The sequence below is a fragment of the Pseudophryne corroboree genome, chromosome 1 (genome assembly GCF_028390025.1).
Source record: "Pseudophryne corroboree isolate aPseCor3 chromosome 1, aPseCor3.hap2, whole genome shotgun sequence".
Classification (NCBI taxonomy): domain Eukaryota; kingdom Metazoa; phylum Chordata; class Amphibia; order Anura; family Myobatrachidae; genus Pseudophryne; species Pseudophryne corroboree.
In genome coordinates this window covers 641,027,504-641,050,082 of record NC_086444.1, presented here as the reverse complement: position 1 = coordinate 641,050,082, position 22,579 = coordinate 641,027,504, and the positions used below count along the sequence as shown (strand labels likewise).

The 22,579-nt window shown below is 43.4% G+C and overlaps 1 protein-coding gene across 2 annotated transcripts; it reads right to left on the bottom strand.

Moving 5' to 3' along the window:
* Positions 1–13,960: 13,960 nt before the first annotated feature.
* On the bottom strand, positions 13,961–22,120 carry LOC134905166 (transcription factor Jun-like). Of its 2 annotated transcripts, none has more exons than XM_063914611.1 (2): positions 21,955–22,120; positions 13,961–20,890 (listed from the first exon to the last, which is right to left on the bottom strand). In XM_063914611.1, the coding sequence occupies exon 2, from the start codon at positions 20,612–20,614 to the stop codon at positions 19,190–19,192; it is 1,425 nt and encodes a 474-aa protein (XP_063770681.1). In that variant the 5' UTR covers positions 20,615–20,890; positions 21,955–22,120; the 3' UTR covers positions 13,961–19,189. The 2 variants fall into 2 exon arrangements, with proteins under 2 accessions (XP_063770681.1, XP_063770680.1); XM_063914610.1 differs by lacking the exon at positions 21,955–22,120 and adding an exon at positions 21,326–21,600.
* Positions 22,121–22,579: the final 459 nt, after the last annotated feature.

The window sequence follows — 22,579 nt, the reverse complement described above, 5'->3', positions numbered from 1 at the left end:
AAGTTTCTTCCCTGTGTGACCGCTCCCCAGCCTCTCAGACTGGCATCCGTGGTCACCAGGACCAAGTCCTGTATGCCGAATCTGCGGCCCTCTAACAGATGAGCACTCTGCAACCACCACAGAAGAGACACCCTTGTCCGTGGCGATAAGGTTATCCGCTGATGCATCTGCAGATGCGATCCGGACCATTTGTCCAGCAGATCCCACTGAAAAGTTCTTGCGTGAAATCTGCCGAATGGAATCGCTTCGTAAGAAGCCACCATTTTTCCCAGGACCCTTGTGCAATGATGCACTGACACTTTTCCTGGTTTTAGGAGGTTCCTGACTAGCTCGGATAACTCCCTGGCTTTCTTCTCCGGGAGAAACACCTTTTTCTGGACTGTGTCCAGAATCATCCCTAGGAACAGCAGACGTGTCGTCGGAAACAGCTGCGGTTTTGGAATATTTAGAATCCACCCGTGCTGTCGTAGAACTACTTGAGATAGTGCTACTCCGACCTCCAACTGTTCTCTGGACCTTGCCCTTATCAGGAGATCGTCCATTTTCTTTGAAGAAGAATCATCATTTCGGCCATTACCTTGGTAAGGACCCGGGGTGCCGTGGACAATCCAACCGGCAGCGTCTGAAACTGATAGTGACAGTTCTGTACCACGAACCTGAGGTACCCTTGGTGAGAAGGGCAAATTGGGACATGGAGGTAAGCATCTGTCCCGGGACACCATATAGTCCCCTTTTTCCTGGTTCGCTATCACTGCTCTGAGTGACTCCATCTTGATTTGAACCTTTTTATGTAAGTGTTCAAATATTTCAGATTTAGAATAGGTCTCACCGAGCCGTCTGGCTTCAGTACCACAATATAGTGTGGAATAATACCCCTTTCCTTGTTGTAGGAGGGGTACTTTGATTATCACCTGCTGGGAATACAGCTTGTGAATTGTTTCCACTACTGCCTCCCTGTCGGAGGGAGACGTTGGTAAAGCAGACTTCAGGAACCTGCGAGGGGGAGACGTCTCGAACTTCCAATCTGTACCCCTGGGATACTACTTGTAGGATCCAGGGGTCCACTTGCGAGTGAGCCCACTGCGTGCTGAAACTCTTGAGACGACCCCCCACCGCACCTGAGTCCGCTTGTACGGCCCCAGCGTCATGCTGAGGACTTGGCAGAAGCGGTGGAGGGCTTCTGTTCCTGGGAATGGGCTGCCTGCTGCAGTCTTCTTCCCTTTCCTCTATCCCATGGCAGATATGACTGGCCTTTTGACCGCTTGCCCTTATGGGGACGAAAGGACTGAGGCTGAAAAGACGTTGTCTTTTTCTCCTTTATACGGCAATACTTCCATGTGCCGTTTGGAATCTGCATCACCTGACCACTGTCGTGTCCATAAACAACTTCTGGCAGATATGGACATCGCACTTACTCTTGATGCCAGAGTGCAAATATCCCTCTGTGCATCTCGCATATATAGAAATGCATCCTTTAAATGCTCTATAGTCAATAAAATACTGTCCCTGTCAAGGGTATCAATATTTTCAGTCAGGGAATCCGACCAAGCCACCCCAGCGCTGCACATCCAGGCTGAGGCGATCGCTGGTCGCAGTATAACACCAGTATGTGTGTATATACTTTTTAGGATATTTTCCAGCCTCCTATCAGCTGGCTCCTTGAGGGCGGCCCTATCTGGAGACGGTACCGCCACTTGTTTTGATAAGCGTGTGAGCGCCTTATCCACCCTAAGGGGTGTTTCCCAACGCGCCCTAACTTCTGGCGGGAAAGGGTATACCGCCAATAATTTTCTATCGGGGGAAACCCACGCATCATCACACACTTCATTTAATTTATCTGATTCAGGAAAAACTACAGGTAGTTTTTTCACACTCCACAAAATACCCTTTTTTGTGGTACTTGTAGTATCAGAAATATGTAACACCTCCTTCATTGCCCTTAACAAGTAACGTGTGGCCCTAAAAGAAAAATACGTTTGTTTCTTCACCGTCGACACTGGAGTCAGTGTCCGTGTCTGTGTCGACCGACTGAGGTAAAAAGACGTTTTAATGCCCCTGACGGTGTTTGAGACGCCTGGACAGGTACTAATTGGTTTGCCGGCCGTCTCATGTCGTCAACCGACCTTGCAGCGTGTTGACATTATCACGTAATTCCTTAAATAAGCCATCCATTCCGGTGTCGACTCCCTAGAGAGTGACATCACCATTACAGGCAATTGCTCCGCCTCCTCACCAACATCGTCCTCATACATGTCGACACACACGTACCGACACACAGCACACACACAGGGAATGCTCTGATAGAGGACAGGACCCCACTAGCCCTTTGGAGAGACAGAGGGAGAGTTTGCCAGCACACACCAAAACGCTATAATTATACAGGGACAACCTTTATATAAGTGTTTTTCCCTTATAGCATCTTAATATATATAATCATATCGCCAAATAAGTGCCCCCCCTCTCTGTTTTAACCCTGTTTCTGTAGTGCAGTGCAGGGGAGAGCCTGGGAGCCTTCCCACCAGCATTTCTGTGAGGGAAAATGGCGCTGTGTGCTGAGGAGAATAGGCCCCGCCCCCTTTTCGGCGGGCTTCTTCTCCCGTTTTTCTGAGACCTGGCAGGGGTTAAATACATCCATATAGCCCCAGGGGCTATATGTGATGTATCTTTTAGCCAGTATAGGTATTTCATTGCTGCCCAGGGCGCCCCCCACAGCGCCCTGCACCCTCAGTGACCGCTGGTGTGAAGTGTGTGACAACAATGGCGCACAGCTGCAGTGCTGTGCGCTACCTCATGAAGACTGAAAAGTCTTCTGCCGCCGGTTTCTGGACCTCTTCACTTTTCGGCATCTGCAAGGGGGTCGGCGGCGCGGCTCCGGGACCGGACTCCATGGCTGGGCCTGTGTTCGATCCCTCTGGAGCTAATGGTGTCCAGTAGCCTAAGAAGCCAATCCATCCTGCACGCAGGTGAGTTCACTTCTTCTCCCCTAAGTCCCTCGTTGCAGTGAGCCTGTTGCCAGCAGGACTCACTGTAAAATAAAAAACCTAAAAACTTTTTCTAAGCAGCTCTTTAGGAGAGCCACCTAGATTGCACCCTGCTCGGACGGGCACAAAAACCTAACTGAGGCTTGGAGGAGGGTCATAGGGGGAGGAGCCAGTGCACACCACCTGATCCTAAAGCTTTATTTTTGTGCCCTGTCTCCTGCGGAGCCGCTAATCCCCATGGTCCTGACGGAGTCCCCAGCATCCACTAGGACGTCAGAGAAAATAATATAATTACCTGCCGCCGGACACAGCAATGGCTGCCCTCTGTTCCTGCTGCCTTGTGGAATTGATAGAAGGCAAAGCTCAGACCTGGGGAAAGTAGCTGCCATACCTACAGTCACTACATGGCCAGGGAACATATTGCTGCAGCTGGAATGGTATAAGAAAATGGCTGCAGTGTGGACTTGAATTCAGCTTCAGATTAAAGAAGGGGTGTGGCCATAGGGAGATCTCTCAGCCATTTTACACGGGGCCTCCTCCTGCTCCGGACAGAAGAGGCTATTGGGACTTGTAGTTTTTAAGTAGTTAGAACCTCCGGAGTTCGGGAGGTGAGACAGATGGCAATTTTAGCTCTATTTATTATAGGAGTCAGGGTCAGGCCCCCTCTCTGTCTGGTCCCAGGATCACAGTCCCGAGAGTCCCCCCTTGATGGCGTCCCTACGAATAGCATCTGTTCACAGTGAGATGAGAACTTGGGGCAGCCCAGCATAAACATGGGTGTATGGCATGCCTCCTAGAGTGATGAAAAGGGGGGCATGTCACAAAGTCACACTCCTTTTTGGGCACATGCAGATGTGCCCTCTCTTATGCTCAGCATTCCCTGCACGGATTATTACCGAGGCAAAGCAGGAAGGGACATCAACAAGATGTATAAAAATCTTGTCTGCCGAAGCCTCTGGCGATGCCAGTCTGAGACCACAGTGCATCAGCTTAGTGCTGATGCGCTGTTTCCCTACCTGGCCGCCTCCACTGCACATTTGCGGGATCTTACTACTCACACAAAATCACACATGCAGCTTGGAGCCGGCACCCTCCTCAGCCAGGGACAACTCTGTTCCTAAGATAGGGCATCGCCACCTGCAGCTGTCGGAACAGTCAGAATACATTGCCCCGCACATCTGCATAGCGCCCCTGAACACTATTTAAACCCAGGGGCAATCACCTGGAGCAAAGATTCGAGTTGGTGTTCCCTCCCCCTGCCTCTTTTTAAAGTTTTTTGAATATATGCGATCATACTCTTTCACATGCCTCTTACAGTATATAGCATTAGACCCATCTAGATGCCTTATATACACAACATCAGACCCCCCTTCCCCTTCCTCTACAGATTATACCCCCATTTAGGGCTGCTTCAGAAATTTTCTGGTCTGATTTTTCATTTAATTTAGCCCCTGAAATTATCTACAACAGGGTTTCTCAAACTCGGTCCCCAGGACCCCACACAGTGCATATTTTGCAGGTAACCCAGCAAGTGCACAGGTGTATTAATTACTCACTGACCCATTTTAAAAGGTCCACAGGTGGAGCTAATTATTTCACTTGTGATTCTGTGAGGAGACCTGCAAAACATGCACTGTGTGTGCCCCCGAGGACCGAGTTTGAGAACCTGTGATTTACAATTATGATTCACTGAAAACTCTTTCAAGAACGTCACATTTCAGTCCAAGCTTCTTGTTACATGCTGTTACATCACTGCTAGCAACGACACTAGACACATCAGACAGAGAAGTTTCACAGTTCAGACTTTATTAATGAAAAGACAACAATGAATAGAAATTCAAATAGAACAGTGACAGTAACATAATACACTTTAGGTATAGCAATCCATCACCCCCATCACTGCCTTAGACCATTATACATTTGTTTAAGCAATTCCGGTTGTATACATTTTCCACAGAATTGATGATCCTTGGTCATATACCGGATACCGTACAAGTAATGTGTACTAAACATGTTTTATAATGTAGTATTGGCCTGGATTTGTTCTGCATTTAAAATGATTTAGTGTTCAGGGACTTAATTACCAGAGGTGAATTTACATGCTTCATTTTGGTCTGCATCTTAGGCTACACACGACGGAGGATGTTGATAAGAGATCCACAGGAGCGTGCATCGCTAGAGATGTAGTGGGTGCACACGATTTTACGAATTCTACATAACAAATGGTCGTTACCGGAAAATTAGTTTAAAATGTCGTCTAGTGTGTACCCGGCTTCAGGCTTTTTTAGAGCAAATAAGCTACCAATTTTCCATGTACAGGCCCAAAAAGACTGGTGATCTCAGACTGCACCTGGCCAAATGAAATGAAAAGTACATCAGGACCAGTATTAACACTTTCATATGTCCCAATCACTACCTGTTTTCACTGTAAAGTCCATTTCAAAATGGGGGAAAAGCAGATGTGGTTGGAATAGCGTTACATGCAGCAAATTACCGATTATCGTACTTTGTCGTTGCAGAACAGGTCCTGCACATGTATATACGCAGGTCGACATCAGACTGTCAGTGATTGACAGTCTGATGCCATTTTGGAGGTGGGCAGGGCTGACCACAGCCTCTGTTTCTCCAAACTGAGGCTTGTAAGGATCTATGTCAGAGGACAGAGATTTCCTGGCCTCTAGGTAGTAGCTGCAGTGGCCGGCTTGCACAACTCAATGGTTCACGCAGCAGTTAATGGGTGTCGGAGATGATCCCTATCAGTAAAGCAGCAAGAGGCGTAACACCTCCTGCTGCATTACCATATTAGCGCCATCACTGCTGCTGCTTTTATATGTAAGCAGCCGTGGTAGTTACTTCATCTTCAAGTAGCCACAGTGTGCACTTAAAATGCCATGATACTGTACATACTGTACTGTACATAACATGAAAGCTGAAAATACTAAGTATAGGCGGGAAAAAAGCTGAAAACATAATTTTAGCCAATTTGTAGGGCAATTTTGTCCTGATCAGAATACTTTAATATAATCAGGAAGACAAAAAAAACAAAAAAATACACACAAGAAAGCGGATCACTACTCCTGATCATTGTCAAATTTCCCTGTAATCGGAAAAACCCTGCAAATAGAAGCACTGATCAGGACAGATGGTCACTTTGGTCAGATAATGATAACATCGGATCCTGTATTTGTACATTGTCCAACTAAGCTAATCATGCCCTGTCAGTTATACCCCTTTCACATCGCACAAATAACCTGGTATCGACACGGCATATTGCCGTGTCGAAACGGGTCAGTGTGCAATGTGAAAGCACTTTGGCCGAATTAGCGGGTCGCCTGACCCGGTAATTCAACCTGGTAAAAAAGAAGGGTTATTACCGGGTTGAATACCGGGTCAGGCGCAGTGTGAATGGGAGCCGTTTCGATGCGACACGGCTCCCATTCACAGCATAGGGAGAGGCAGCGCAGGAGATGAGCTTATCTCCCAGCGCCGCCTCCACCCCCGCCCCTGCTGCGCCCCCCCACTGCTATGGCAACTGACCCGGTAAATTGCTGGGCTGGAAAGCCAGCAAAGAAAAGCAAATGCCAGATCCCACCCGGTAAGGACGCGTTTCTCTTACCGGCTGGGATCCGACATTTGCGATCTGAAAGCGGTTTTACATTGCTAGATCTGTCAGATGTGGCCACACACACTTGTGCATGGGAGCCTTTACAGTGATACAAAGCCTTTGGCAGTCTCTTGTGCTTCAGACCAAATACTACAATATATCATCCTCATGAATAAAATGTGCACACAATGAGGGTTATGGGCCGAATTCAATTACATGTGGTAATTTACTGTGCCAGAAAAAAGGGTGGTAGCCTCGGGCTTTACCCCTTTTTCTTGAGTGCTAAATTACTCGCTATCATGTGTTAACCCATAGAATCCAGGATATGTTCCTGGAGCTACTGGTTAACAGCTCTTTGCACCCTCAATCAGGGCATTTAGCGCGCTTCCGCGATAACTACAGCCTGATCGTGGGCTACAATTGAATAGCCCTGGCAGATCAACTAGCCCACGATAACTAATTGCAGTGAACGGAATCCGGCCCCATGTCTGAATATACAGTAGCTCAAAAGGTACAAAGCTAGTGCAAAGTTTCTCTAAACTCTACCAACTAGTCAGCAAGTTGGACTGTGAAAGCAAATATCGGATAGGTTGATATGGTTTTTATCCAAATGGATACCTCATTGACTCACAATACTGAAATGGAGAATGCGTGAAAATTGTACTGTCCAGATGTGCAAAGTTGGGAGACTCACAGATGTCAATGCAACTAATGGTGCTTACATCAGGCATTACATCAATGCGGTGATACTTATGTCATAATGTATCATCTACTTTATGTATAATGAAGAAAACTGGGCCTCTTTTTTTTTTCTACTTGACATTACAGTGTATTTTATGTTGATCCACAAATTAACTATGACTTTGATTTAAGAAAATAATATGTGAAAAATGCCAAAGGAGGGAAATACTTTTTCTATCTAATGTACTATTGTGGGCCAAATTGGATATTGTTCGTGTTGGACTGACAAACAACAGAATCACCCCAAGTACGGATGGCTATAGGCAATGGGTCTGAGTTGTATGCAAGTTGAAATTCTCTGCATCTAGCGTTTCATCATTGCGATTTAGAGCTGTACGCATCTTAGCGGTTTCTCTCTGGCCGCTTAATGGGTGTTTGTGGGTGGCAACAATGCGAGGGCATGCTTGATAAACATCTTGTGCGTGTCTTGTAGGCATGCAGCAATAGGGCCTAATTAAGAGCTGATCGTAGATGTGCAAAAAAACCCCGACATGCGGGGGGACGCCCAGCACAGTGTTAGTCTGCCCGGCATGCCAGTCCCTACCATCCCCCCCAAACGGTCTGGACCGCGCCCACCCAATGCCATCCGAATGCCGCCAGCACACCCACTACGGTCTAAGCCTGTCAATCAGGCAGAGGCGATCGCACCATTGAGATACCTTTGCACTGCGCGTGCACACACCTCACTGGGCTCCAGCCTGCAATCGCTGCAGTGACCAGGTCTGAATTAGGCCCGTAGGTACTTGCTATTCTAAGTTGCGCCTATACAAAGAGGATACTAAATTCAGACTGATCTAATGCAACTAGCTAGGGGTAGGTGGAAATACCGAAGATAATGACGCTTGCTAAGGCAAATGTATGAACACACTAGGCAGCTGCCGAGGGCCCCACAATTCTAGGGGCTTTCGAGCAGGTTAGACTGGTGCCTTCAGAGCTTCGGGGAAGGCATATAGAGAATGCTGCCCAGCCACTCTGATTGTGAGTTACACACAATCAGAGCTGCCAGGCAGCTTTCTCTACCTGCCTCCCAGCCAGACAGTGAAAGGCTGTCAGCATGCACATTGGTGGATGGCTGGAGCTATCTACCAATCAGAGTGGTAATAGCCATTCACTGTAAGGAACCAAATAGAGAGACGGCACAGGACAAGCAGGAGGGGTAAGTTATGATTTATTTTTACATATTTCCATTAATGGTTGGGGGACAAGAGTGCATCGCTTTGCACAGCGCTTACAACGCTTTTATCACAGCCCTGGCTGCGATGGCATGGATGACTCAGAATCAGGGCGGATAGTAGCACTAGCATTCTGTTCACAGCAGGCATCTGGAATTGCAATCACAACTTAAGAGTCAGGCCCAGTGAAAATGTCCAATTGTTTGCTATGGTTTTGGTTTCCATCTTCGAGCAACCTTGGAAAATATGCCTCATTGTCAATTACCGACAGAAATAGTAATAGTGCTTGCTTACGTGTAAAACACAACTACGCTTCTTCTCATACTTGCTGACTTTCCTCCTCCTCTCCAGGAGAAGCCCAGAAAGGAGATGCAATAATGACTCTGGGGTAGAAGCAAGGCTCTTCACGTCATTAGGACCTGCCCCGGTAATATGGCATGAATCACGGGTCTGTGGAGAGGCAGCGGGGCTAAAATGAAGCAATGCTCAATTAATTAAATCACAATGGGCCCTAACCTGGTCTACAATTACGCGATTCCCTGTATTATCTCCCTACGCTACCAACCTCACTTAAGAAGTGGACTGGATGCCAGAGATATACTCACTCTTCCGGGGTGTGGTGGACTACCTAAAAATCAGGAATATCCCCCACCTTCTGTAAAAGTAAGTAAGAATGTATCTTCTGCATGTAATAGGACTTCTTAACAATAAATGTAAAGGTTTTTTATTTGTGCATCTATATGAAGTTTTGAACAGTAAATATACAAAATGTGTAATCAAACAGGTTGTATCAAATGACAAAAGTCACAAGCCATATAGAACATGCCAGAATACATATGTAAAGAACTGTTTCAAAACACAAAATTAACAAAAAAACAAAACAAAAACAAAACAAAACACACCATTGGAGCTACAGTACATACAAAAGAATTGGACTCATGGTCATTTTGCTGCGTGTACATGTGTCATTAAATATAATATGTCCAAATGCATGTTTACATGCAGTAGTCTAGCCCTTACCTAGGAGGATACAATATAAAACTAATAAATACATAATTTGTGGGAGGGAAGGGCACCTCAGATTAGTTATGATTTACACTGTAGGGTCCAATCAGAGTGTCTACAGCTTCACAGCACAATGCATCAAAATAGATCTTCTATCGGGCATAATTAAATGATAACATTTAAAATGGCTACAGAATGGGGAAGGTAAAAGCTGAACTGTTAACATCAGAAATCAATAAAAAACCTCTACAATAACAAACAGGTTTAACACTCATGTCCGGGTTGTCTTGTTCATAGGTAGTATAAAAGGTATAGATGTATAAAGAAATATAATTTTTATAATCCACATTAATTTCCTCAAATTGTAAAATGCTGTAATGATCCTGACACCATTCTTCTTGGCTGGGATTTAAAGCCTGCTATTTCATTTAACGATTCAACATAAAAAGACATTACAGGTTGAGTATCCCATATCCAAATATCCGAAATACGGAATATTCCGAAATACGGACTTTTTTGAGCGAGAGTGAGATGGTGAAACTTTTGTTTTCTGATGGCTCAATGTACACAAACTTTGTTTAATACACACAGTTATTAAAAATATTGTATTAAATGACCTTCAGACTGTGTATATAAGGTGTATATGAAACATAAATGAATTGTGTGAATGTAGACACACTTTGTTTAATGCACAAAGTTATGAAAAATATTGGCTAAAATTACCTTCAGGCTGTGTGTATAAGGTGCATATAAAACATAAATGCATTCTGTGCTTAAATTTAGGTCCCATTGCCATGATATCTCATTATGTATGCAATTATTCCAAAATACGGAAAAATCCGATATCCAAAATACCTCTGGTCCCAAGCATTTTGGATAAGGGATACTCAACCTGTATTATCTAAAGGACCGATAAACTTAATATACCTACATTAAGTATTGCTTTCTTACATATGCACATACGAAATTAATTATGGTATAAATCATCAGATATACAGTCAAATATAACGACCACTATTGGTCAACATGCATTAGGTCGACAGGGTCAAAAGGTCAACACATAAAATGGTCGCCATGACAAAGGTTAGACAGAAGGTAATGTCGACACATGAAAAGGTCAACAGACACAAAAAAGGTTGACACGTTTAAGTTTTTTTGTTGTAGTTTCCGTCGTCAAAGGACATGGCTCACCATGCTTCAGGCAATTTGCCTTGTTGCGCTCGGCCCAGGCTACTATTCCCAATCGTAGTTCTTGTGGATGGTAAAGTATAAAAAAGTTGATTAAAGTACTAAACCCCCCCAAAAACTGAGTCGACCCTATGTATGTTGACCATGTGTGTCAACCATTTGCAGCTGACGACCATAAACACAGCCGACCTTTTTCTTGTCGACCTATTGTCCATGTCGAACTCTTGACCATGTAGAGCTACTGCATGTTGACCATTAGTGGTCAACCTAATGACTGTCGACCTTTACGTGAGCAACCTAGAGCTCAGATACCATTAATTATATAACCTGTTTTTTCAGTTTAAAACTTTTAACTAGACACATTCCAGCAGTAGGCGTATAGGCCTCACAGCACTGAGATCATGGGTTTGATTCCCACCACGACCATGTGTGGAGTTTGTGCGTGGGTTTCCTCCAAGTACTCCGTACGTGCGTGGGTTTCCTCCAAGTACTCCAGTTTTGTTCAACAGTCCAAAAATATAGTTTAGGTTAATTGGCTTGTGACAAAAAAACTAACCCTAGTGTGTGTGGGTATATGTGCTTAGGGCAGACTAGACAGGCCAAGTGGTTCTTATCTGCTGTCACAAATCTATGTTTCTAGGCTGCAGGGGCCATCCAAGTTTAGTGATATCAACTACTTCAAACAGACAGTACAAATCCCTTCAGAGCTTATCCAGACTGGCCAACGGATCAGGGCAGCCGGGTTCAGGAAGCAGACCCTGGGTCCAGCAAACCTACAAGACAGGTGCGTCACGCCCTTATTTTGTAAAAGGAACCCGGTTGCCAACCCTACTCCGCCTCCGATATCACAAGACCTGTCCTGCACAAAACAGGTCACTGGATTTGTGCGTAAACCATCAGGTTTGTGAACTAATCCAAATCAGGCCCTGTGATGCTTTAAAACAGAACACTCACTTTCCACATTTCAAGCTGGAGTTTATATTGGGTATAACTATGGATGATCTGTACTAAAATATAAACTCTATAATCTAACTAGCATTTCAAACCTCCCTAAATTCAGTGTAGTTTCATGGGCAGTCAATAATAATTATTTCCTTTGTCGTTCAATATTGTAAGGTTTACAGTATATCATTATTGGCCTTTTAGAATCTGTTTACAGAATATGGAAAGTTGAATCAATAGCTAAATCCCCAAAAATGAAATAGAGGGAAAATGTAATGTTTAATTTCCATTTGAAAAAAAAAAAGTGGTAGTATTTCTTTCCTTTAGCACAAACAGCAATATACTCAATATATACATGCCAGAATCTATTGTTGAAGAATAAACTGTTACTGAAAAGGATAACAATCAAAACTAGGGTAATTTCCAGATATTTCTGTTCAATCTCGCATTGATTTTCTCATCAAAAACTATTTTAGCAATAGTAAATGTCTATTTTTAGTATGTTAGATATATTTTTTGGCAGTTATGAGGTCTTTTTTTTTATTTTTTAGGCGAAACAATGTGACTTGTGCAAGCCCACAGTAAACTGACCATAGAGTATATTGAGTAAGTGTCGGAAGCTGCCATCTTGTCGAAAAGTCGGCAGCTTCCGACAGATTTAGAACGGAAGGGGTTCCGGCCTATTCATTAGGGGGTCGTTGTATCTGCCAAGTCGGGAATCCCCGACTTGTTGGAATGCACGCGGATCAGCCGCCGATCCGCATACATTGTCGGAAGCGGGGCCAAACCCGACAGGTTTTAGCCCCGTTTCCAACAATGTCAATCTGACTTTTTAAAAAGTCGGATTGACACTGTCGTGACCAGGCCAAACCTGTCGAGTTTGGCCCAGCATTAAATAGAGAGCTGTTGGGTCCTTTCCGGCGGAGAGCAGCTGGGAGAGTAGGAACCCAGCGGCTGCAGCAACGTAGCAGGAGGATGGGGCACCATCGGCAGATTACCGCTGCCATCCTCCATCAGTGGTGTGCAGCTGAGACCTCCTACGGTATCACACGCCGCAATCCGGGACCGGAAGTAGGGGGTTGATCGGTGGTGCAATCCCTGCTGCCAGCAGCTGCCTCCTCTGTTGGTCGGGTTGATCCTGAGGCACTGTAGCTTTAGACTCGTCCGGAGCTGATGTGTCCCAGGTAAGCTGCTGATTGCACACACAACTGCAGCCGCTTGCTGGAGCTGGGTGGATGCTGCCGTGAGGTCTGGCGTTGGTGCCCCATCCTCCTGCTACGCTACTGCAGCCACTGGGTTCCTGCTCTCCCCCGTCTACTCCTCTCAGCTCCCTCATCTCCTCAATCCAACTTTTTTTAAAGTCGGATTGAGATTGTCGGGAACGGCCAAATCCGACAGGATTTGGGCGTCCATTGAATAGGTCCTGTCTGATCCATTCCGACAAATGCATGTCGGAATGGATCCGACTTTAATTGAATATACCCCCATGTGGTAAACCTTATGTAAATGAAATATCAATTTTCACCAGCACACAATGCAGAAGACATTTGAAATTTACAAATGTGCCATGGCAACACTAATTAGTTTAATTAATTGAAACAATGCTTAAAAGGGGACATGTTAGTGTGTGTGTAAGTGTATAATGACAGACCTTGTAGAATTTTTATTATAATATAATATATATATATATATATATATATATACATACACACACACACACACACACACACACACACACACACACACACACACACACACAGATACAGGCGGCGCTGGGAGACTTCTCATCATGGTGCATAAAGTGCCTTAAAGCAGTAGTGCAATAAACAGCTATTTATTGCACTACTGTATTAAAGCACTTTATGCACCGTGATGAGAAGTCTCCCAATGTCACCTGTATCTGTAGCTATTTGACGGAGGAACCGCTCCTGTTCTGGAGGGCACGGGACGAGTGCCGGATCTTTCTGCTCTATGTATTTTATATATATATATATATATATATATATTGGAACAGGTGAAGTGGCACTCACTATATATCCAAAGTCATCTGCTGGGGTGCCAAAATTCCAGGGTAAAACTTGTATCCGCAAGGTCCCGTTATACATTCAATTCAATATAAGGAAGGCACTCACCAGACTTGTAATGCAAAAAGAATTGTTTATCAAAATCTCACATCAGCAGCTTAATCGTGGTTGTCAGAATCACGACTGCTGTATACACTGGTCTGGAAAAAGGTCCGGTATGGGACCGAAACGTCGACCAACCACGATTAAGCTGCTGATGTGAGATTTTGATAAACAATTCTTTTTGCATTACAAGTCTGGTGAGTGCCTTCCTTATATTGAATTGAATATATATATATATATATATATATATATAATATAATATACACTTTTTGTCAACAATTTCACTTGCAATCTCCTGCTCCAGTTACTGTGTGAAGATATACCAAGGTCTTAAGCCGTCAGGATTAGTACAAAGACGCCCTCAGACAGCTTCTCAGATCCAAGTACCAGCGTATAAAGATGCAATAATCGGTTGCAGATCATTCAATTGTCGCAATTCTAAGTTATACTATGGTCACGCAGAATGGCCGCAGGAGCTGAGACGCTTGCACCATGCTTTATGTATACAGGATCACAGTCTGAGGCACACCTTGAAAACATCCGTGACATGCCCATTATCTCCCGCAAACGGTTCTTTTGCGAAAAGATCCAGAGACATATATGTGCGCACAGTTGGACGATAATCGCTCAACTCTGTAAATATCGGCAGTGCATAGAACTCTATCAGGCTTATGAATACTCACTTGTTATAGTGCTCCAGTAAAGGAGTAGCTGGCAAGCTATTTAATACTGATTTCTAAATAATAAATTTCCGGAAACACTATCAGTTTTCAATTTGAGGTTTACTGCATACAATAGAAATAAATAGGGATACTTAATGTGTGGCAGTGACAATAAGGACTACAGTACATTGAGGGCTTATCATATACAAATGGGATGTAGTTACTTTACCAAAGGACGGGATCTCGGCAGTCGAAATACCGATGCCGGAATCACGAAGGACTCAATAAGACCGGCGTCTAAATCCCCACGAAGGTCAGGATGCCGACGTCAATACCGACGCCCAGAATACGGATTGTTCTTTCAGCGGGATGCGTTCACATCCTGCTACGGGAGGTGATAGGTTAGGTTTAGGCATTAGAAGGAGGGTTGGGGTGCAGGGACGGGTATGGTTAGGAACCGGAGAGTGGGGGTTAGGGTTAGGCACCAAGCAGGGAGGGTTAGGTTTAGGCAGCGGGGAAGGGAGGGTTAGGTTTAGGCACCACCGGGGAGGGTTAGGCACCCACAAGGGAAAGTTAAGTTAGGGAATAGGTGAGGGTTACAGTAATTTCTGGGGGGCTGTTGGGATTCTGATGGTCGGGATGTCGCTGTCGGTATTCTAATCGCCGGCATCCCATCTATCGGAATATCATACTGAATCCATACAAATGACGCTTAGTGATGTTGGTTACAAACTATAAACGGTACTAACATATCTGGTTCTGTAGCTCAAGAAATTACTAGCTTTCTTCTGCAGAAACCCAACCATAATGGATTGGCACACCGACCATGTAGCGCCAGGAATTATTCTTTGTAAAAGAAGTGTAAACAAACAAAATGACTTCTGTGGGCAACAATGACTACAGGCAAAGATTTTACTCAAGATCAAATGTACATATAATAGCAGGACTGTGGTCCTCCTGAAGACAGACGGTTTCCAAATCAGTGGAATTGGTGCCATTTAAGGAAGTAGCTATAACGTGATACGGTCTGGATGTATACACTCACAATGTCAACAGTGAGTCTATAGGCACCAGAGACCAGGTGCCATGAAAATGAAATGGTTAAAACGCTATTTTAAAACTACCATCATTAAAACTACTCCCATTTCTAGAAACAGTCATTTTGTAAAGCAAAAAATTTAAGAAAACAAGAATGGATCATAGCAACATAAAAAAGTAGTTACAAAATAGTACTAATCAATTCTAATTTTAAGGAAAGTCTATTATTATTACATCTTGTAATAAAAAGAATAATAATAATAATTAGGAAAAAACATTACATTGATCCATTGCTTTATTTCTGCAGCTGTCAGATGAAGAGCACACAAAGCAAGTCTGCAGTACTATTATACTCCACTTCTTTACGAGTTCTCTCAAGCCTGTGAGAAGCAGAGATACAGGAATGACATACACAATGGCTAAATTCCCGTTACTAATGATTGTACCACATAATTCCCCGACTATGACGCACCACTTTGCCTCACAAACACACATAACTTTGTACACTACCTTCCAAAATCCACTATCACAAAAGCTACTAAAAACTTAATAGGACTGAAACACCTACCTGTAAAAAGGAACTGAAATACTGCTTCTTAAGTAAATTTTGATACTACAGAAAAGCGTGGGGTAGAAGTTTACAAGCCCAAACACTTGTCTTTAGTACAACACAAGTTCCAAAAACATTGCTCACATCTACTACATTAAAATATGGATTTCACTCACTGGTTTTTCACAATATAATTACAATATAGGTAAACATTATATGGTATGGTGTGGGAATTTTGGTATGGAAAGTATCACAAGCCACTGTAACAAATGTCCATAATAGAAATAACATCAAATACACAAACTTTCCTTCTGAACACCACTGTGCCATAACCTTTTGCATCAAGAAAGAAAACCATGTCCAACTTCCCTTTGTTTGTGTAATATAATAAAGTTTTCACATTTAAATTATTAAATTGTCTACATGATAATCTCTCAAAGGAGAGACACAAATGTGTTGCAAGGCTTTTAAATGACCGCCATACTCTAGATGACTACTTTAAATGTCATCAAACTTTCAGTGAAAAAAAATCCATATTTTTCAGACACCTACTGTGAAACATTAACATGATCCAAATAAAAGTTGTAAGCCCTTAACGTGTCACTTTTCAATGCACTGATACGTGATTTAAATACCACATACAGCTGGAATGTACACATTAAGAAAGAGACATACAAACTTACAAACATGCCTCTTTCAAACAGTTTCTTACAAAAATAGAAGATTTAGAGACGTCAAGTTTCAATAAATAAATAGAATCTCAATTATCATAGCATGAAGGGAAAATAAGCACAACTTAAAGCGAAGTCACAAAAACTAAATATTTAACATACAACTTAAAATGAATGCATTTTTCCCCCTTATTCTACAGGTATTTGTCTGAATTGCAGATTGAATACAATGTGCAACAACCAAATAGGTTTGTATATACACATTTCAAATTTTAGCAAAAATACACTTACATTTATATTCAGAAAATAAATATATACCATACAAAAATTGACAAATATGTATCAGATTTTAGAGTGTTTAGATGTGATGTATAAAAAAGAAACTTTTAATTTTAGTTTATATCAGAGAATCTCAACCTTTTGTGGCCAGGACCCAACTTATATCTTTATTTCATTATGGAACTCATTGCTCAGTCTTTAATTCCTTAACTCTATTAATAACTTGTCAAACAATAGAAAGTATAGGGAAAAAAAGACTTATGCAACTTAATCACACTAAATCATGGTTAGTAAAGGGTACATTAGTTGGTACACGTTAGGTTTGGTGACAAGAGTATCATAATGACTCATGTTCAGAGTACCAACCAAAAGGTTAAGACCCACTACTTAAGGCTAAAAGCTAAAAGAAAATTAAAACTAGTCTAGTCTACATAATTTGGATAAAGCATAGCACAATATTATAAACTCATGACTGGACTGTATCTGCATACATTTTAAAAGTAAACTTTTATAGCTTATGCACAAAGCTTTTCCTATTTTTAAATAGATTTCTGATATCAAGACTATGTGCTATAAGAGTTTTATATCCATATTTAACTCATGGATGATATAAGCACAATAGTCTACACTTTTAGTAAATTAAATAAATGTTAAATAAGTTGCATGTAAAATACATCAATAAACTATATAAAAATACATTTAGAACTTAGTGCAATATCCAGAAAACATAAGACATAACAATACTTAATGTCTTGCTTAAGACCAAGTGCAATAAATAAAATATAGATCTCAGTCTAAGCACATTATGGTCATATATTGTTTCATGACTTTTAAATACTTGACATTTTCAAAAACAATTTTAAAAAAATATGTGAGCTCTCACTAAACTGTTTAGTAGCTCAGCTCAGTGTCTTAAGTGCATATCCACTTACATTTAACCAGGACTGGATCTACATGTTAAGCAGAATTTTTTCTTTCTTTCTTTATACAGTATGTTACATTAACTTCATTGATGTTTGTTTCCCTGTACTTGTATCAATGGTGTAAAGATGGGATGGAGGGCTGACGAGGGGTGGGGGGGGAATAGTATAACATATCTTCTGGAAGCAATGTTTTATTTCAAACATCCAAAGCACTTTTATCACTGCCTTAGGAGACGTCCAGAACTTTTATGTCACACTTTATCATGTATTTCTTTGAATTGGAGGAGATTTTACCAAGTGCTTTGGAAACTGCCGTTTCAAATTCTGTACAAAAAGAAGCAGCAGAACGTTTCAGTGTCTTGGGTGGGGAGGGGGGGTTGTCTTGTGACATACAATATCTTCCGGGTTTTCTTTTTTCATTGTGAAGGCATTTAAATAAAAATTCACAAATTAAAAATTCACAAAGTACCACTTATAAAAAGTCATTATACATTAAAACCTGATAAATGTGAGTAATTTACTTTGAAGAATTAACACATTATGTCCCTTTCTAGAAACTTCTATGTAATAAGATTTCTTTCAACCGAACCAGAAAGTTTTGGCACTGGACAATAAAAAATAAATTTTGTATAAACTATATTTCTATTTACATTCCAGTCACAAATGCACTGAATATTGTTCCTCAACAACTAAATGTAATGACCCTCTGATATCCAGGTAAACAGGCATTGTTATCCCTTTCACTGTTGTATACAATACAGAATATGCTCTGTTTGTGAAGCAACACATCCAAACAAGTCCAGCAAGTTAAATAAAGGCTGGGTGGAGGGAGGCGTTTTGTAAGCTCATTCGTAGCTCAATGTCACTCTACGGTCTTGAAAAATAATTATAATCCTTTCAGATAATTTTACAGCAAACAGTATTGCATGCTTCCCTTCCTCTAACAAAGTGCAATACTATGGGAAAAATAAAGCTCCTTTTACCACACTGCAACATTGATGTAATCACATCAACAATCCTTGAGGTTCCAGACCAGAGGGTAATTGGCCGACAGACTTGTTTCCCAGGCACATATGCACTTTCTGTGTGCAATTCTGCCACCTCTTAGCTCTTCACTTATTGTTCCCTACATTTTCCACAAAACTGCTTGCCTTAGAAAAGAAAGATTGGCTAAAAAGCAAGGCAAGACAGCCACATGAAAGAAATGTTGCAACCCAGGTTCTCAAGGCTTGTTCTGCAGTCTCTACATACTGTAGAAGTCACCGCCTTTGTTATAACAACATAGATTAGAACACTTTGTAACCCTTTCAGCAGACTGAGCTGTCTCCTGTCTTGGAGGCTGGTGATGTTTTGGCAACAGCTATTTGACAGCCACTTGTGACGTGGCTCATGACCTTATGCTTGAGCTGAGATACTTGCTCTCGTAGGAGACTGGCAGTAGAAGCCAGGTCAGAGTTTTGGGACTTGAGCACCTTCACCTTCTCCTCCAGACGTGCAATGCGTTCCAACTTTCTTTTACGGCACTTAGAGGCAGCAATTCTGTTCCTCAGCCTCTTCCTCTCTGCCTTGATCCGCTCCTGAGTCTCCAAATCAATTGGGGACAGTGATGGTGGTGTACTTACATCTCCTCCACCACCAGCTGGAGCACCGGACTGTGACACGTCAGGTACTGTTTGTGGCTCATCTAGAGGACCCCTCACCGCATGCAAACGATTGAGCCCCGGGAAGTGGAGCTGTACTGCGGGTGTGCTACTGGCAGAATTACCAGTATAGGAGCCAGCAGGGGAAGGTTGCGGAAGAGGAGGGCTAAGCTGTGTAACAGCTGCAGCTGGGTTAAAACTACTGAGGTTGGTATAGACTGGAACCTCCCCGGCTGGATGAAGAGAGCGAGCTGGGTAAGCAGGAGAACCTGTAGCAAGAGTAGAAGGTGAAATAGGTGCTCCCAGTAACTGGTTCTGTTTGTGTAGGTCAGCCAAAGCCTTTACAAAGCCATCTGCAAAGCCTTCCTGTTCTTGTGTGATGGCATGCTGGTTGCGGTAAAGAAAGGGATGTGGTACTGTGGTAGCAGAGACAGGAGTTCCCTGCTGTGGCTGTGCAGAAGCAGGACTGGTATTGTTGCTGGTTGTGGCAGAAAGACCAGGGTTGGCAGCCTGGATTAGGAGGTGTTCCAGTTCTGGAGGAGAAAGCTTAAGCAGGTTCAAAGCAGCAGATGAAGCTGAAGGGAGCAGAGAAACATCCAATGAAGTGGTTGCACTGTTGTTACTGCTAGCAGTACTGTTTCCTGCTACTACCACAACTGTACCGACTTCTCCTGTAGCTGGCACTGGATTAAGGTTATTCCCAACCACCACTTCACGAATGCTCCCAGAAGAATTGCCCAGCCCACCAGTCCCATTCTGCATCAGTTTCAGTACATCACTGCCATGAGTAATTACTTCAGAGAATCCGACAGGCATGACAGCAGGTGGAACAGAGGCTGCTGTAACAGCAACCATACTTTTCTTTTTAAGGTTGCTAGTTTGGATGATAATGTTGGCACTCATCAGTTTGTGCTCTGGGGTGTACCTGACCCTAGTCTCTCCTCCACTAACTTGGTGAGTTCCCGGGGTATCCCCTGGAGAACTGCCACTATATCCTGCAATCTGAGTAAAATCCTGCAAATTCAGGGTATCCTCGTGATAAAATGGGGGCTCCATTTTCACATGATCAGTGGTAGTGCTGGTCATCATCATTCTGTTACCTCTTTTTCAATAAGAGGTGATATATACTGTGAAAATGTACAGTCTCCCTCTTCTCCTCTCACTATATAAAGCCTTTATACTTAGATGGTTTTGAAACCCCAACACAAGCTTCTACTCACAATCCAGCGATGGGTAAACGAAGCGTATCTGGTGGGCAGCAACTAGAAAAACAAAGCTTGCAAAGAGGACTACTGTGTAGTATGACACGCACGCACTGGCATAGCAATCAGCAACTCCGGAGACGATAGATTTCTTATCGGGAATGACCTATGAAACAAAATACAGATCTCATTATCTGCAGTGTAAATAGAATATTGTGGCAACAAAATGCAGCACTGCTTGAGTGGCAGCACAGAGCTATATATACAGTCACTTACGTTAGATGTAGGACTTACACAGCTAGATAGTAAATAGAAACAGACATGCATGAGGTTGTATTACACATAGATAGATAGATAGATAGATAGATAGATAGATAGATAGATAGATAGATAGATAGATAGATAGAGAGATAGATAGATAGATAGATAGATAGAAGCAAGTGCAAGTAAGTCACCACTGCCGCCGTGCCGGGATTACTGTGCCTACAATAGCCGTGTGATTACGGATGGACAGGTTTTGCTGCCCCCCGCAAACTCCACATCTGCATGACACGGACACTTTGCGGCGAGATGCTCTAGCGACTACGCAGCAGCAGCTTACCCCGTGGGGGAGAGAGGAGAGGTGCCCGCTGATCTTTGTGTCCGGGGAAACTGAAAGCGCAGATATCCCTCCTCACATCGCACATCCAACCGCAGGTGGGCAGTGCATGTGGTCCCTGGTGGCAGGCAGGCGGAGTGCCAGTAACATAGCTCTCGGGTCCCTGTGTCCAGCGGCTGGGCACTGGGTGATGGGCAGCAGCGGGAGCACCGATCACTCACACCGCGCCACTGCCTGCCACCGGGCACTTCCCTGCTGCAGCCGGGCCCGCCTAGCTTCATACTGGCAACCAATCAGGCGCCCTGCCCGAGAGCAGCCAATCATAGGTCCGCTGTCAACCACCCACCTCTATACAGTGTTAGAGGAGAGCAGCGATTGGTTGGTAATTTAGGCTGTGAATTCTGTGTGGTGATGGTTATAGTAGGGGGAAGAGGGACAGAGGGTAGGAGAGAGGAGAGATGGGGAGACCTCTCAGAGATGCTGCAAAAGGAAGGGGACAGCTATTCCCTCCGATCCCTCATATGTTGGGTACCGGCGCTGGTTAGACAGCGCGGTGTCCTCGTTGAACTGCGCCCGGTCAGCGCCGCCTGGGTGACTGAATTTTGTCAAATAAAAACTACATAAATCCTTACATGTGTAAGGGGGTGTAGGATGATCACCGTCACTGACATACAGTAATGTTACTATATGTTCCTGTATCCGTCTCAGCGCCGGCCTCATTGGTCCCTGCTGACAACCCCTGTGTGCCGGGGCTGGGGTTACCAGTCTCTGCCAGGGCTGCTCCGAAGGACGGTGCGTTTTCTCCTGCGGGAGGTTATGCGGGCGGATGGCTGCCGGTTATGCGGCGTCTCCCGCTGTGCACAGTCTAATATATAACTTGTATGTATTTACCACGCTACACTTCTACTTACATTAGTTACATATTACCCCTGTACACAACCATTCACTTTGCTTTGGTTTACAGTTAAGGACGACTTATAAATTATCCATTTAGCGTGTGACATCCGTACAGTATTTAGCAAACATTAGCAAGTTTATTTTACCAGTCTGTGAGGCCCATTTATCATTAATTTCATATTGTGCGAAATGAGTGCGATATTAGCACCCAGGATCACATTGCAATATGCAATTACTTCAGGTAAATGTATTATCCAACAGCTGCAGGGACATGGGCTCCGAAGGCATCCATTTCCATCAGAGGGTACTGGGAGAACCCTCCAGAGCTATATCTAGAATGTGTAACCCACAGGCTACAAC